General features: G+C 40.8%; 1 protein-coding gene across 1 annotated transcript; it reads left to right on the top strand.

Moving 5' to 3' along the window:
• The first annotated feature begins 7,849 nt into the window (after nt 1-7,849).
• LOC141344489 (complement C1q-like protein 2) lies at nt 7,850-9,027 on the top strand. Its single transcript, XM_073849375.1, has 3 exons — nt 7,850-7,979; nt 8,199-8,330; nt 8,422-9,027. The coding sequence occupies exons 1-3, from the start codon at nt 7,850-7,852 to the stop codon at nt 8,700-8,702; spliced, it is 543 nt and encodes a 180-aa protein (XP_073705476.1). The 3' UTR covers nt 8,703-9,027.
• The last annotated feature ends 6,082 nt before the right edge of the window (nt 9,028-15,109 follow it).

The following is a 15,109-nucleotide window of genomic DNA, read 5'->3' as shown; positions in this document are numbered from 1 at the left end:
GGGGCTAGAAAAATTCATTCAACAGTCACTTCGTTGTTCAGACCGAATACAGTCTTATCATCACAACGCTGACACCGCAGCTACTGCACTCCTCCGTTCGCCTGACTCAGCCGCTCCTCCAGAACCAGAGGCTATGATCCTGGAGTCTGGAAAATTGTCATCCGCTGAGCGACAGAGAAGGCTGACCCGGGGTCTATGTCTGTACCGTGGGGCCAGCGGACATGTCCGTTTCAACTGCCCCATCCATCCTGTTCGTTCCTTGGTGAGTGGTCTGTGCTCCGAAGTAGAAAATCTTCATCCCCTGACTACCATTGTTCAGTTGTCCTCTCTGTCATTCTCTGTTACAGTCACGGCCCTCATCGACTCCGGGTCAGCCGGGAACTTCATCTCGGGCACCCTCTGTCGCCAGCTCCAACTCCGAACCGAAGCCTCAGCCTCAGTATACCAAATTGAGCCTATAACCAGCAAATCCACCAGCCACACCAGAGTACATCGCAAAACTGAGAGCATCAGCCTGCGAATTGGAGTCCTCCACAAGGAAGCCATTCAGTTTCTGGTTCTGGAGGGTGCCTCAATGGACATTATCTTAGGGCGCCCATGGCTGGTGAAGCATGATCCCATCCTCTCTTGGGGCAACGGCGAGATCTTGAAGTGGGGGCCCGAGTGTGCAGCTACTTGTTTCCCAGAACTTCCACGGCCTGTCCGAAAACCCTTACCAGTCTACGTCACGTCAGTCGAAAGTCCAGTCGAAAAACAGTCCGTCCAGATCCCAGAATGCTACTCGTCCTTCCAGGATGTGTTCTGCCCCAAGAGAGCTTCCCAGCTACCTCCACATCGGCCATGGGACTGCGCCATTGACCTGGTTCCGGATGCTCCACTGCCCAAGGGCAAGATCTACCCGTTGTCGCTTCCGGAGACTAAGGCAATGGAGGAGTACGTGCAAGAAGCTCTGGCCCAGGGATACATCCGTCCATCTACCTCACCCGCAGCATCCAGTTTCTTCTTCGTGGCCAAGAAGGATGGAGGGCTGCGGCCATGCATAGATTACCGGGTCCTCAACCAAGGCACCATCAAATTCCGGTACCCACTTCCTCTCGTCCCTGCGGCCCTGGAACAGCTCCGATCGGCCAGGATATTTACCAAGCTGGACCTCCGCAGCGCGTATAACCTCGTAAGAATACGTGAGGGGGACGAGTGGAAGACCGCGTTTGTGACCCCAACTGGCCACTATGAGTATCTCGTTATGCCCTATGGTCTGGTCAACGCCCCCTCCGTATTTCTAAATTTCATCCACGAGGTGCTCCGGGAGTTTCTACACCGTTTCGTCATCGTCTATATCGACGATATTTTGATCTACTCCCGGAGCGAGGCCGACCATCGCCTCCACGTTGCGGAGGTCCTCCAGAGACTGCGCGAGCATCAACTGTACCTCAAGGCCGAAAAATGCTCATTCCACCTCCAGTCTGTTGAGTTTCTTGGGTACGTCATAGATCGGAAAGGGGTCCGCATGGACGAGGGGAAAGTCTCAGCAGTTGTTTCCTGGCCAGAACCCACCAGCATCAAGGAGTTACAGAGATTCCTCGGTTTCGCAAATTTCTACAGACGTTTCATCCAGAACTATAGTCTCCTCACAGTCCCACTCACGAATCTCCTCAAAGGCAAGTCACGGACACTCCAGTGGACTCCCGAAGCTACCGCAGCCTTCCAGTCCCTCAAGGCCGCATTCACCCAAGCTCCACTACTCACTCACCCAGATCCTGATCATCCGTTCATCGTCGAAGTGGATGCGTCCACCACTGGTGTCGGAGCTGTACTCTCCCAACGCCACGGTACTCCTCCACGTCTCCACCCGTGTGCCTACTTCTCCAGAAAGCTCAACCCGGCGGAGCAAAACTACGACATCGGTAACCGGGAGCTACTGGCCATCAAGCTCGCCCTGGAGGAGTGGCGACACTGGCTGGAAGGAGCACAACATCCCTTCGAAGTTATCACGGACCATAAGAACTTGCAGTATCTCTGTGACGCCAAGAGACTTTGTCCACGGCAGGCACGCTGGGCCCTCTTCTTCTCCAGATTCCATTTCAAAATCACCTACCGTCCAGGCTCAAAGAACATCCGTGCCGATGCCCTCTCACGACTTCATGATAACCAGGATTCCCCCGAAACATCCACACCTATCCTCCCGAAACACCTCTTCGTCGCACCCATCAACTGGTCTAGTCCCCCAGCCGTCGCCACTCCGACAGCCAGATCTCCGCCGGGTTGTCCCCCCGGACGTCAGTTCATCCCTAGGGAACAACAGGTAGATCTCATTCACGCAACGCACACCTCCCTGGGCACTGGGCATCCAGGGGCCAACAACACCCTCTCGCTGCTATCAGAACGCTTCTGGTGGCCAGAAATGGCAAGGGATTTGCGGCGCTACGTCCAAGGATGTAAAGACTGTGCCATCTCAAAGAGTCCCCGTCACCTGCCGGCAGGAAAGCTCCATCCCTTGCCTGTCCCGAACCGTCCCTGGTCGCAGCTAGGAGTGGATTTTATGACGGATCTTCCCCCTTCAGATGGGAACACTTGCATTCTAGTTGTTGTGGATCGTTTCTCGAAGTTCTGTCGTCTCCTCCCACTGAAGGGGCTTCCCACAGCCCTAGAAACGGCCCAACTGCTCTTTAACCACGTCTTCAGGTATTATGGACTCCCCGAAGACATTGTATCGGATAGAGGACCCCAGTTCATTTCCAGAGTCTGGAGAACTTTCTTCCAACTCCTAGGTGTGACCATAAGCCTCTCATCGGGATACCACCCTCAGACAAACGGACAAACCGAACGCAAGATCCAGGAGGTGGGACGGTTCCTGCGGACCTTTTGTCATGGTCACCAGAACTCCTGGAGCCAGTTTCTGGGCTGGGCAGAGTATGCCCAGAATTCATTGCGGCAGCCCACTACAGGACTCACACCATTCCAGTGCGTGCTAGGGTTCCAACCGCCGCTCTTCCCCTGGGATGGTGAACCATCACAGGTGCCCGCAGTGGATCACTGGTTCCGGGAGAGCGAGAGAGTCTGGGACGAGGCTCATCACCACCTCCAAAGGGCAGTGCGCAGAGGTAAGGCCATCGCGGATCGCAGGAGGATACCAGGTCCCACATACACTCCCGGTCAGAAAGTCTGGCTCTCCACCAGGGATATCTATCTGTGCCTGCCCTCAAAAAAGTTGAGTCCCAGATTTGTTGGCCCCTTCACCATCAAGGAACAGGTCAACCCCGTCATGTATAAGCTCCAACTCTCACCTCACTACCGGATCCACCCCACGTTCCATGTGTCACTGCTCAAACCTTACCACTCTCCTGTTCTTCCCTCCACAGAACCTGGCCATGAAGAGGAACCCCCTCCCCCATTGGACTTGGAGGAAGGATCCATCTACGCCGTCCGCGAGATCTTGCAGTCCCGACGTCGCGGTGGCATGCTGGAGTACCTCGTCGATTGGGAAGGATACGGGCCAGAGGAGAGAACCTGGGTACCCAGAGGAGACATCTTAGACCCTGCCCTTCTGGAGGAATTCCACAGCACCCATCCTGACCTCCCAGCACCTCGGGGACGAGGTAGACCACCGCGACGTCGGAGGCCTCGGCCCTCAGGAGTGGGCCCTGGGGAGGGGGGTAGTGTCACCGATTGGCCAGGTTCTTCCACCTCACTCACCCAACGATCACTTTCACCTGAGTTCTAATCACCAGCACCTGCACTTCATCAATCACGGCACCTTCATAAGGCACACACACACAGTCACCATTGTCCGGGCTCGTTGCTGCGAAAGCGGACTAACTCTATTCTCCTTTGCGGATTCTAGAGGTGATCTACAATACTTACCTGTGATTACTTACCTGTCTTGTCTTGCATTCCAGTCAGTCTGTCTCGTCAGTCAATCCCTGCATCCAGTGTGTGTGTGTGCCATAAGTCAGCACCCAGTCTGCCTCTTCGACATCCTCCGACGATCGTTCCTGCAAAAGGGAAGAAAAACCACGTTATCCATTCATCGCCATCCTCACCATCATCTACTATCTGGACAGTTAAACTTACCCGGTCCTGCACGCCATCTTCTTCATCTGCTCTGCTAAAAACAAATAAACTTTACCTGTTGTTTCACTCACCTGTTTGTCAGTCTGCTTCCCTAACAAAAACACTCAATTTAAATTGACATAGGAAAATTAGTTCCTTAGAATAGACTTTTTAAAGTAAACCAAACAATATATAACACCAAGCCTTTTTTTTGGAAATAAGTGGAAAGTAAATATTAGCAGTCAATATACAAGTGCATCTCAATAAATTAGAATGTCATGGGAAAGTTCCTTTATTTCAGTAATTCAACTCAAATACTTGTGTATTAAATAAATTCAATGCACACAGACTGAAGTAGTTTAAGTCTTTGGTTCTTTTAATTGTGATGATTTTGGCTCACATTTAAAGGTGCCATAGAATGCATTGAAACAATATTTTAAATTGTTCTCTGATATCTACATAGAAGGTATATGGCATAGGAAAGGGCAAAAAATCACCAGAAACGGTTTTACAAGTCCATTTACAACCCTAGGATTTGTCCCTAGAATAAAATGGTCTGTTATTGCCTTATTTGGAAGGTTCGTGAATATTAATGATCAGCTCTCCTCTTATTAGCTGTTTCACAGAGTTGCAAATGTTGGGGGCGTAACTATTAACGATCGTGACTATTGCATAATAGTCGGTGTTATGTTGGAATTGACCTGTATTTCAGTGGTCTTTTGCAAACACCAGAATTATATAAGAAGGAGGAAAAGGTGGTGTTTGAGACTCATGGTATGTCATGTCCATTTAATGAACTGTTATTATTCAACTATGCCAAGGTAAATACAGTTTTCCATTCTATGGCATCTTTAACAAAAACCCACCAATTCACTATCTCAACAAATGAGAATATGGTGACATGCCAATCAGCTAATCAACTGAAAACATAGCCTTCAAAATGGTCTCTCAATTTGGTACACTAGGCTACACAATCATGGGGAAGACTGCTGATCTGACAATTGTCCAGAAGACAATCATTGACACCCTTCACAAGGAGGGTAAGCCACAAACATTCATTGCCAAAGAAGCTGGCTGTTCACAGAGTGCTGTATCCAAGCATGTTAACAGAAAGTTGAGTGGAAGGAAAAAGTGTGGAAGAAAAAGATGCACAACCAACCGAGAGAACCGCAGCCTTGAGAGGCTTGTCAAGCTAAACTGATTCAAGAATTTAGGTGAATTTCACAAGGAATGGACTGAGGCTGGGGTCAAGGCATCAAGACAGCCACACACAGACGTGTCAGGGAATTGGGCTACAGTTGTCGTATAACTCTTGTTAAGCCACTCCTGAACCACAGACAACGTCAGAGGCGTCTTACCTGGGCTAAGGAGAAGAAATGGACTGTTGCCCAGTGGTCCAAAGTCCTTTTTTCAGATGAGAGCAAGTTTTGTATTTCATTTGGAAACCGAGTCTGGAGGAAGGGTGGAGAAGCTCATAGTCTAAGTTGCTTGAAGTCCAGTTTTAAGTTTCCACAGTCTGTGATGATTTGGGGTGCAATGTCATCTGCTGGTCTTGGTCCACTGTGTTTTTTGAAAACCAAAGTCACTGCACCTGTTTACCAAGACATTTTAGAGCACTTCATGCTTCCTTCTGCAGACCAGCTTTTTAAAGATGCTGATTCCATTTTCCAGCAGGATTTGGCACCTGGCCACACTGCCAAAAGCACCAAAAGTTGGTTAAATGACCATGGTGTTGATGTGCTTGACTGGCCAGCAAACTCACCAGACCTGAACCCCATAAAAAATCTATGGTGTATTGTCAAGAGGAAAATGAGAAACAAGAGACAAAAAATGCAGATGAGCTGAAGGCCGCTGTCAAAGAAACCTGGGCTTCCATACCACCTCAGCAGTGCCACAGGCTGATCACCTCCATGCCACCTCAAACTGAGGCAGTAATTAAAGCAAAAGGAGCACCTATCAAGTATTGAGTACATACACAGTAAAGTAACATACTTTCCAGAAGGCCAACAATTCACTAAAAATGTTTTTTATTGGTCTTATGAAGTATTCTAATTTGTTGAGATAGTGAGGTAGTGGGTTTTTGTTAAATGTGAGCCAAATCATCACAATTAAAAGAACTAAAGACTTAAACTATTTCAGTCTGTGTGCATTGAATTTATTTAATACACAAATTTCACAATAAGAGTTGAATTATTGAAATAAATGAACTTTTCCACGACATTCTAATTAATTGAGATGCACCTGTACATGTATGGGACCACACACATACCAGTCACAAACCTTAAAAAAATAAATTCAGAGAGAAATAAGGGTCTTATCTAGCAATTCAAATGGACATTTTCTAAAACCACAAATGCTTGTCTTGCACTAGCTCTGCAATGCGAGTCCACAAGTTCATGCATTATGTGGTCACGTAGTCAAGTACTGACTCTGATTCAACAAGGAAGGGTAGGGCGAAAAACTCCAATTCATTTTCTTCTTCAACTTATAAATTGTCCAACATCGTTGTTTTGCCTTTTTTCGTAAAGGCCGTTTAACTTTCTTTGCATGTTCGTTTTGTAAACACTGGGTCGGCACTTCCACCTATGTCATGCATGACCTTTCCAATGTGATTACATAATGCATGAAGTTGTGATCGCAGAGCTAATGCAAGACAAGCATTTATGCTTAAAAGTTATATAATTAAAAATAGTTTTTTTCAAAGTGACTCTTATTCCTCAACTGGGATATTGCAGAACCCTATATAGCTGCGTTGAAACTGCAGTTTGGACCTTCAACCTACTGGTCCCCGTTGAAATGGCCTCTAAAAAATATATCAGCTTAGAAGAAAACAGATTGTAAATTAAACTCTTGTACCACTCAGTATCCACCTTATTTTTCCCATAAGAGTCATAAGGTCATTTGTAAATTTAATGGTTCTGGCTTCGTGTACCATCCGCTTCCATTTATTTTTAGCTGTACAAAATGGTTTGTTTTGTTGCTTGATATTTCAAATTGACCATATTATTTTAATGTTTTATCTTAATGGTTAGTTTTAAATTTGTACGAGGAGTAGCGTTTCAAAATTTTTGTCTCAGAAAAAAAAGAATTATGACTAGATTAAAAAAGTTTGTCAATACAAACTTTGAAATTGGCTTGAGAAAGCCAGATCAGAAAGATAGAAAAAGGTTTAAAGGCTTGATGTTTGAAGGTTTTCAGTTTGAATTTTAGAGTAGTTTTAAAGTTTGAATGTTTTAAAGGCAATACAGTCTATTAGAAAAACAGACTTATTTATTCTCAAAGTAGAGAAGATTATAGCAACTTTATTAGTAGTAGGCAGAAAGCATGCTGCTGTGGATGAAAAGTGAAGAGGAGAGGAGCTCCTGCAGAACACATTTAACAGGCCTGTTTAAAGAGGAGTTTCCAGTCTGGATGACCTCATTTGGGGAGGTCACTAACTTATCTTTAAATATCCGTGGCAACAGTGGCATCAGATGATGCTTCGTGACCACCTGAAGAACTTGTAAGTATTTTAATGTGCTTTTAATTTAGGTCAGAATCAACTTATTTATAATAAATACTAATAAGCCTCTATGTTGGTAATAATCCATTAATGCATTTATTATGCTGAAATTGTACTTTTAGTGCACTCAATTCTACATCTGACTTGTCCTAATGGATTACTGAAATAAACAAAACCTTCACAACATCAGTCTACAAATGTTTACGAACTTAAAGCTTTTGTAACAGCATTTGAAATTTGAAGCTGAACTGTGGAATAATTACAGGAATAATCTGTGTACCTGAAAAACAACTGAAGATGGCGGTGTTACACATGATACTGCTGCTCTGTGTTGGGAGTTCACTTGCAAAAGGTTCATGTTTAACAGATGAGGACATTAAAAAAGTGAATGAAATGATACAAACAAAATTCAAAGAAAACAATGAAGGTAAATTGGAACAGTGGTTGCATTTTTTTAAACATCATTGTGGAAAAACAACAATTTCTGAACTATTTTAAAGAAATTGCAACTTACACATCGGTTTAAAGTCATTGTTTTGAAACATTGTGACATTATCATATATATGTTTCAACAGCTTTAAAAACCACAGTACAAGATTACATGTTTTCTTATACATTTTACACCGGTCTATTTGTTTATTCACAGACAAAAAGGTTGCCTTTTCTGTTGGACTTCTGGAATCTGGAAATGGAAACACTGGGCCCATTAATACTCCACAAACTCTGGTCTACAAGAAAGTCTTCAGTAATATTGGAGGTGCCTATGACCCAAATACTGGTAAGTTCTGTCAAGAGAATATCATGACAAATGCAGAATCCTGTTCACATGATGATATTTTCTGTGGCTACCTTGTACATATGCATTGCAGGTATTTTTAAAGCACCAAAGAAAGGAGCCTATTACTTCAGATTTTACAGTCATTGTCATTATGGAACCTCAATGTCAGTCAGTCTCATGAAGAATGGTGAAACCCAGTGCTCTGTGTTTGCTTGGGAGCCTACCGGCAATGGTAATGGCAGCAATGGTGTTGTTCTCACACTGGAGATTGGTGATCAAATTTCTACACAACTTTGGCAGAACACCTGGGTTTATGATGGTCCAGGAAGTTACACCAGTTTCAGTGGTTTTCTGCTTTTCCCCATGGTTTGAATCTTGTATAACTCAGATAACCTAAGGATCCTCAAATGCAAACTGTGTCTTTTGCTTTAAGAGAGCAACCATACATTTGTGTTGTGTTTTACTTTATTTCTTTAATATATTATTTTCATTCATTTATAATCATTTAGCATTTAATTATGTTATTATTCAATTGAATAATTTATAATAATCATAATAACCATTTAAACACTCATTTAATTGATTGGTTGTTTTCTTATACTATGTTCCATTGTTGTACAGTCTTATTACTGTGTTTTAAAGGCTGTTTGTCTTCATGAATAAGAGATAAGTGTTTATGGAAATTCAAGGTTTATGGGATGCTGTTGTGAAGCAGTTTGGTACAACACTATTGATGGATTTGTGTTCGTCAGACTAAGCCTGAGCATTGAAACATACGCAACTAAGACTATTCAATAAACTTTGCTCCTTCTTTATCAGCATCACTTCGTCACCTGCTTCTGCTCTTTTCTGGCTTTGCTCAGTCAACTTCTTGGCTTACAGAAGACTGTTAATATGGGTTTGAGTATCAGACAAACACTGGTTTTGGGTACCAGACAAGACTTGCTTTTAGGTTTTGGGTATTAGGCAATTGTGCTGACTAGTTGTTTGCTTACCAAACAAAACAGATATTTTCTGACAGGATCTGGCATCTGGGGCTGGATCTTTATTATCTGGCATGGAAGGCATGATCTAACATGTAACTGCACTACATCTTAGTTAATAAGAGTGAATAATAAGCATAAAGAAAAAGAGATAATTGCTTTTTAGTTACAGAGATCATTTACTTTTAGTTTTTATCAGCTCATCAAATACTGAACATTTAATTAAATAAACAAAATACATCACTGAATTATGTTTTGCTTTCATTCTTAGCCCCATGTAGTCAGACAGTTTATAATAAACATTTCATATCAAACATTTAAAGCTCATGGAGTGCTGTGACGTGATAAAATGGTAATACTTATATACTTCATATACAATTCATGTAATGGATTATATGCATGAAAGAATTAAAAACTAAACTAAAAACTGTAAAAATAAACAAAATTTTAAAATGAACTAAATCTGTCCTTACTACTACTCTTGACTACTACACTGATACTGACACATGATGAAATATTTGCCAGTGTTATTGAGCCTGCATTAGTCTTATGATTGAAAAAAGGGTATAGTTGGAAATTATTATTATTATTATTATTATTATTATTATGATTCAGTATAAAACATTATAGACATTGTATTTAACAAATATTTAGCCTATGTGATATCAAATTACAATTAAGCAAAATTGCTGTAGCATGAGGCCACAGGCAATCACACAAAAGATAGGCCAACATTATTTAAAAGTAATGTAAATTATGTTTGCAGATTGATTGCAGTCTGAGATTCCAGCCTGGCTGAAATTTCGTCCTAGATCAGCAAACCCAAAGGTTACAGGTTTGAATCTCTTGGTACTGGCAGGGATTGTAGGTGTGGGGAGCATGTACAGCCCTCTCTTCCACTCTCAATACCATGAGTGAGATGAGACTTGCTGCTTTTATGATGAATACAGTACAAAATGGAAATATCTTGAAAGTCCCAACATGAGATACCCCTTCATTCTATAATGGGAAAACTTTCCAACAGACATAATTAGGAATTATAATAGGTTTAGGGTTAGATTTTTCATCTTTTATGACACTTTCTAGACATAATGATTTTATACTGTACAAACTGTTTATTCTATCCCATAATAATAGGACCACACACACACACGCTATCTGCCCAGCCAACAGCATGACTCTACAGACTGGACTGGAACGTCTGAGTTTCATAGACCAAAGTCCTTTCAAAATGGTATACTTCTGCGTTTTGTTACAAGGCTGAGAATGTCATCCTGATATTACACAAACTGATACTGGACCCCTATCACAAGACTATGTGGATGCATTTTAATGGTCATTATCATCATAAATCCTTTTTTTTCATATTTAGATTTTTTTAAATGTATGTACATTTATATATATACTTATAAATACTGTATTATATCACATTTTCATCAAGTTACAAAAGAACTATAGTTAACGCTAATGAAAGGTGTTTTTTTAATGTCGCGTCTATGGGATGGACAGTAAACTTGACATTGTTCTCTCCTCTGACTCCCGTTATCAGTCTTTCTCAAGTCATGTTAACACTATTGTGGAGTTTTTCATTTGCTATTTGAGCAAATGGGAATGCAAAAAATATATTTGAGGTACTCTCTCATTCACTGCTCTCGGATTTTTACCCAACTATGACAATTTCCGATATGAGAAACCCGGAAATGTGAGAAATTGCAGTAAAAATTTGGTAAATTTGTTAAAATAAATAAAATGATTATTTTTTGTAATGTACAATAAAACTATATAAGTTACATATACAAAATATTATATTATTGTATAATTACCAAAGAATATAACGATTCAGTTTACATCACCTTCATAAATTTAATAAAAACATAAAACAGCAAAAACACAATGATGCACATTCTTTATTCGTCATTTTGTAGATGAAGAAAAAGAAAAAATCTTTGAATTTTCTGTAGAAAAGGTAAAATGGAAATGTGAGAAAGGTCCATATAGCTGCAAGCAGCCACACAGGGCCAAGCCTGTTTTAAAGGCCCCATGACTTCAAAAAGTATATAAAAATACTTTGGTTATTAAGTTTTTAAGTTTTTTATTCCATCTTTTTATCTATTTTGCAAACTGCTTATCCACAGGGTTTATTGCTCTATTGAATGGCATGAACTGTTCAAAAGTTATTAGCAAAAATGACAATTTTTGGTATCTTATGAACCGTAGGTGGCACTTTTCCCAACTTTGGCATGGACCCTCAGAACATGGTATTTATGAAGTGCTCCAAGTTTCGTTTAAATTGATCAAAGTTTAGCTGAGATACAGCCTCTTAACCAATTATGGGTCAGCTTCCACAAGTTTGTGATGTCATAACTTTTGAACACAGATAAATATCAAAAATCTGTTCAGTCATTTCTATGTGGCCCAGTCCAAAGATCATCTGAGCCAATTTTCATAAGAATTGGACATATTTTGAAGGTGGAATATAGATGATACTTTTCAAAATGATCACTGCTGTAATGGGTGGAGTCTTAATGTCAGATATTCAATGTGATCACCATGAGGAGAGTAAACAGGTGTACTAAGTTTTATTTTTCTAGAACAATGGGTTCGAAAGTTATAGCCATAGCCATTTGAAAAGTTTTTGAGCTGGTGGTGGCGCTTTAGTGTTGGTCCTAGAGACCTCAAATTTCCTTTGTTCAAATGAAGTTCTTAGCAATGCATATTAATCCAAAATTAAGTTTTGATATATTTGGGAAATTTACAAAGTATTTTCATGAAACATGATCATTGTATAAAAGAAAAATCTACAATTTTGACCCATACAATGTAATTTTGGCTATTGCTTCAAATATACCTGTGCTACTTAAAGGAACTGTATGTAAGAAATTTATTTTAGGTAATCATAAAATGGCCCTGACATGTCACTAGACATTAAGAAATCATGTTCATTTCAAATACTTATATCACTGACAACAGTGGTCCGGCCAGGATATTGTCATTTAAAAGTGAGAGTTGCAGCCCACAACTGATGTTATTGTTGTCATTTTGTGTTTTGGTCTGAGGCGCCACCCTCCAGCTATCTACCAATCATGAAGTCAGTAGAGTTTTGTCATCTGGGTTGCCAGCTCTGTTACAGCTGCAGCTATGAACGTGTCGGATAAAACATGTATAACGTTATGAAACCTAAAAGACCTCGTTATGAATCCGAAATACGTCGTGACAAAGTCCGAAATAAAACAAGGATTTGTATAGGAGATGCCTTTGAAAGATGGAGACGACTGAAAACGGAGAAGAATTTGAAGACAGACGCCAACGTTGCTAATTTTCTCCTGGACAGGTAAGATTCATCTATGTTTGGCTAACTTTGCTTCCGTAGGCTACACAGTGGATTTTCCACAGTCGGCCGTGCTAAATGCGTTCATAAAAAGCTTTATATCGCACCACTAGCAGGGTATGAAAACAATCTATGTTCCGACTGAAATGTGGTATTACTCCGTGTCTACACCGGACGCGCGCTGCAACAGCTAAAGTCTGTCTACACTGGACGCGACAAAGCGACCGTTGCAAATCATTTAAACTTTGAGTGAGCACGTCATAAATAGAACGCGACAGCAGATTACTGTTGGGGATAATAGGTTCTATTGTATTTGTCGCGCCGCGCCGCGCGCGTCCGGTGTAGACACGTGTTACAGTACATCTTTACGAAATATTTGGCTAATTGCCATTAGTAAATTTTTGCGATACATAATTACTTCGCAAAACATCTCTCGTGAAGCAACAGAAGAAAAAAAATTACTGTGTAGGACTCGTCACTTGCCATTGGAAGCTCCTTGTAGCAGCCTAGGTTCCTGCTGGATCCTGCAGCTTAGCTGGCAACCTCGAGTCAGGGGGGAGAGGGAGGGGATACACCGTTCTACAGTATTTTCAAAGTGATTGCAGTACTAGTTTTGGCCACAATCCTACATACGGTTCCTTTAAGACTGGTTTTGTGATCCAGCCAGGGTCACAAATGGCATATTTGAGATCTAAACAACAATCTTCTTGCCTAGAAAAACTCTTAAAACTACACCTAATAATAATAATTGTAAAGTAAGTTGGCTTGTCTGACATTGATATTTGCTGTGAGAAATGCTGGCAGTGTAGATCCGGAAGCATGATATCAAAAATGGATGCCTAGCTAGCGGACCATAGAACATCACACACTTTCCCAACAAAATATATTATTTTTCTTCATTGAATAGTCATAAAGAAAAAGGATCAATTTCCCTTTTATGTACTCTTGAGTGCAAATAAAAAAACATCAGTCCAGTACCTGTGAAGTTGACTGCACGTTCAAAATGAGCAATTAATGTACATTTTGCAGCTTTACATTTATTGCATTCGGGTAACACTCCTGGAGAAATCTTATATGACCTCATTTTACACTCGTTTCACACCAGCTGAGGGCTCATGACCAGATCAGCTTAAACCAGCTCAAACCAGCACCCGTGCTTCAAAACCTACCTAATTATATGCTGTTTTTTCAACAGGGACATCACACACTACAAGCTATTATCAATATTCATGCTGCCTCATGTTATCTCACGCAGTAGATTTTCATTGACATTTCAACAACTAATGTTTGCTGGCAGCTTTCTACCCAGCGCTTCTTTTTGTCCTTACAGTTGTGATACATTTTCGACACATCACACAGACAGTTGTGTTTTTGCAAAACTTCCACAAGCAGTTTCCTCAAATATCCAACGGACCTGTACAGCAGCTGTTTTGCAATTGTGTATTGGCTAAAAGTATCATATTTACAAGTTGAACGCACATGAACGCCACCACAAAGTCATTATTACGAGTTGGAAACTCGAAATTTAGTTTTACCCCCGAGCTGGAGGCGTGTAACGGTAAATTTGTTAAAATAAATAAAATTATTATTTTTTGTAATGTGCAATAAAACTATATAAGTTACATATACAAAATATTATATTATTGTATAAATACCAAAGTATATAATGATTCAGGAGGTTCCAGGAGTAAATCATTAAAATGTAAATTTTCAGTGGTCAAAAACCAAATGTAATGAACACTGTAAAATGTAAAATAAGATTACCCATGCTTCTATTTTCTTAGGGTTCAGAATTATACAGTGCTAGTTATTTCAAGAGTGAGAAATGTTAAATGTTTGAGGTACTATGAGTGATTCTGCCAAATACGCCCTTTAGGAGAAGGTACTACTTTATCTATGAATATGCGTCATATTTTATAACAATAAACGAGAAAAAGAAATTCTAATAATTAGTCCAGATGAGGAAAATCTTGGTTTATTGATGTGAATGCAATGTGTGGCGAAAGCAACCACATTTCCCTATAAGGCATGCGATTTGTTTCAAACATGTTACAATACTGCATGTTTAAACTCTTGGTAGCTTGGTAATGTGCCTCAACTTGACCATTTCAGTGGACTTTAACCACTCAGACAGCTTTGTTCTATGCAATTGTTTTGATAGATGGAAACAAGATACAATTCTAATTTCAATATTATTTCTTCTTCAGACATTGTTCTTTAAATAGAATATGTATCAGCTGTATACAAAGTGACCAACATTTGGATTTTGACCACTGAAAATGGGTAACATTCAACAGTCCAGACATTGAGCCTTATTGAGATCCTCATATCTCAGGGACTTTGAAAATTAACATTCCAAAAGAAAAAAGTTTATTAACAACTAGAATTTAAAATCATATTGCAATATCTTTAATACTTTTTGAGTTATAGGCACGCAAACTTTGGAAAAAGAACATTTACGGCACTCA

This window comes from Garra rufa, chromosome 10, assembly GCF_049309525.1.
Source record: "Garra rufa chromosome 10, GarRuf1.0, whole genome shotgun sequence".
In the NCBI taxonomy this organism is placed as follows: Eukaryota; Metazoa; Chordata; class Actinopteri; order Cypriniformes; family Cyprinidae; genus Garra; species Garra rufa.
Note: the sequence above shows the minus strand (reverse complement) of the source record. Positions and strands in the feature narration are given on the sequence as shown.

What these genes read in the sequence shown, in the direction of transcription:
- LOC141344489 (XM_073849375.1), top strand. Translation starts at nt 7,850, where the DNA reads ATGGCGGTGTTACACATGATACTGCTGCTCTGTGTTGGGAGTTCACTT. An exon ending in ATTCAAAGAAAACAATGAAG is followed by an intron (nt 7,980 to 8,198) that starts GTAAATTGGAAC and finishes GTTTATTCACAG; the next exon opens with ACAAAAAGGTTGCCTTTTCT. An exon ending in TGCCTATGACCCAAATACTG is followed by an intron (nt 8,331 to 8,421) that starts GTAAGTTCTGTC and finishes TATGCATTGCAG; the next exon opens with GTATTTTTAAAGCACCAAAG.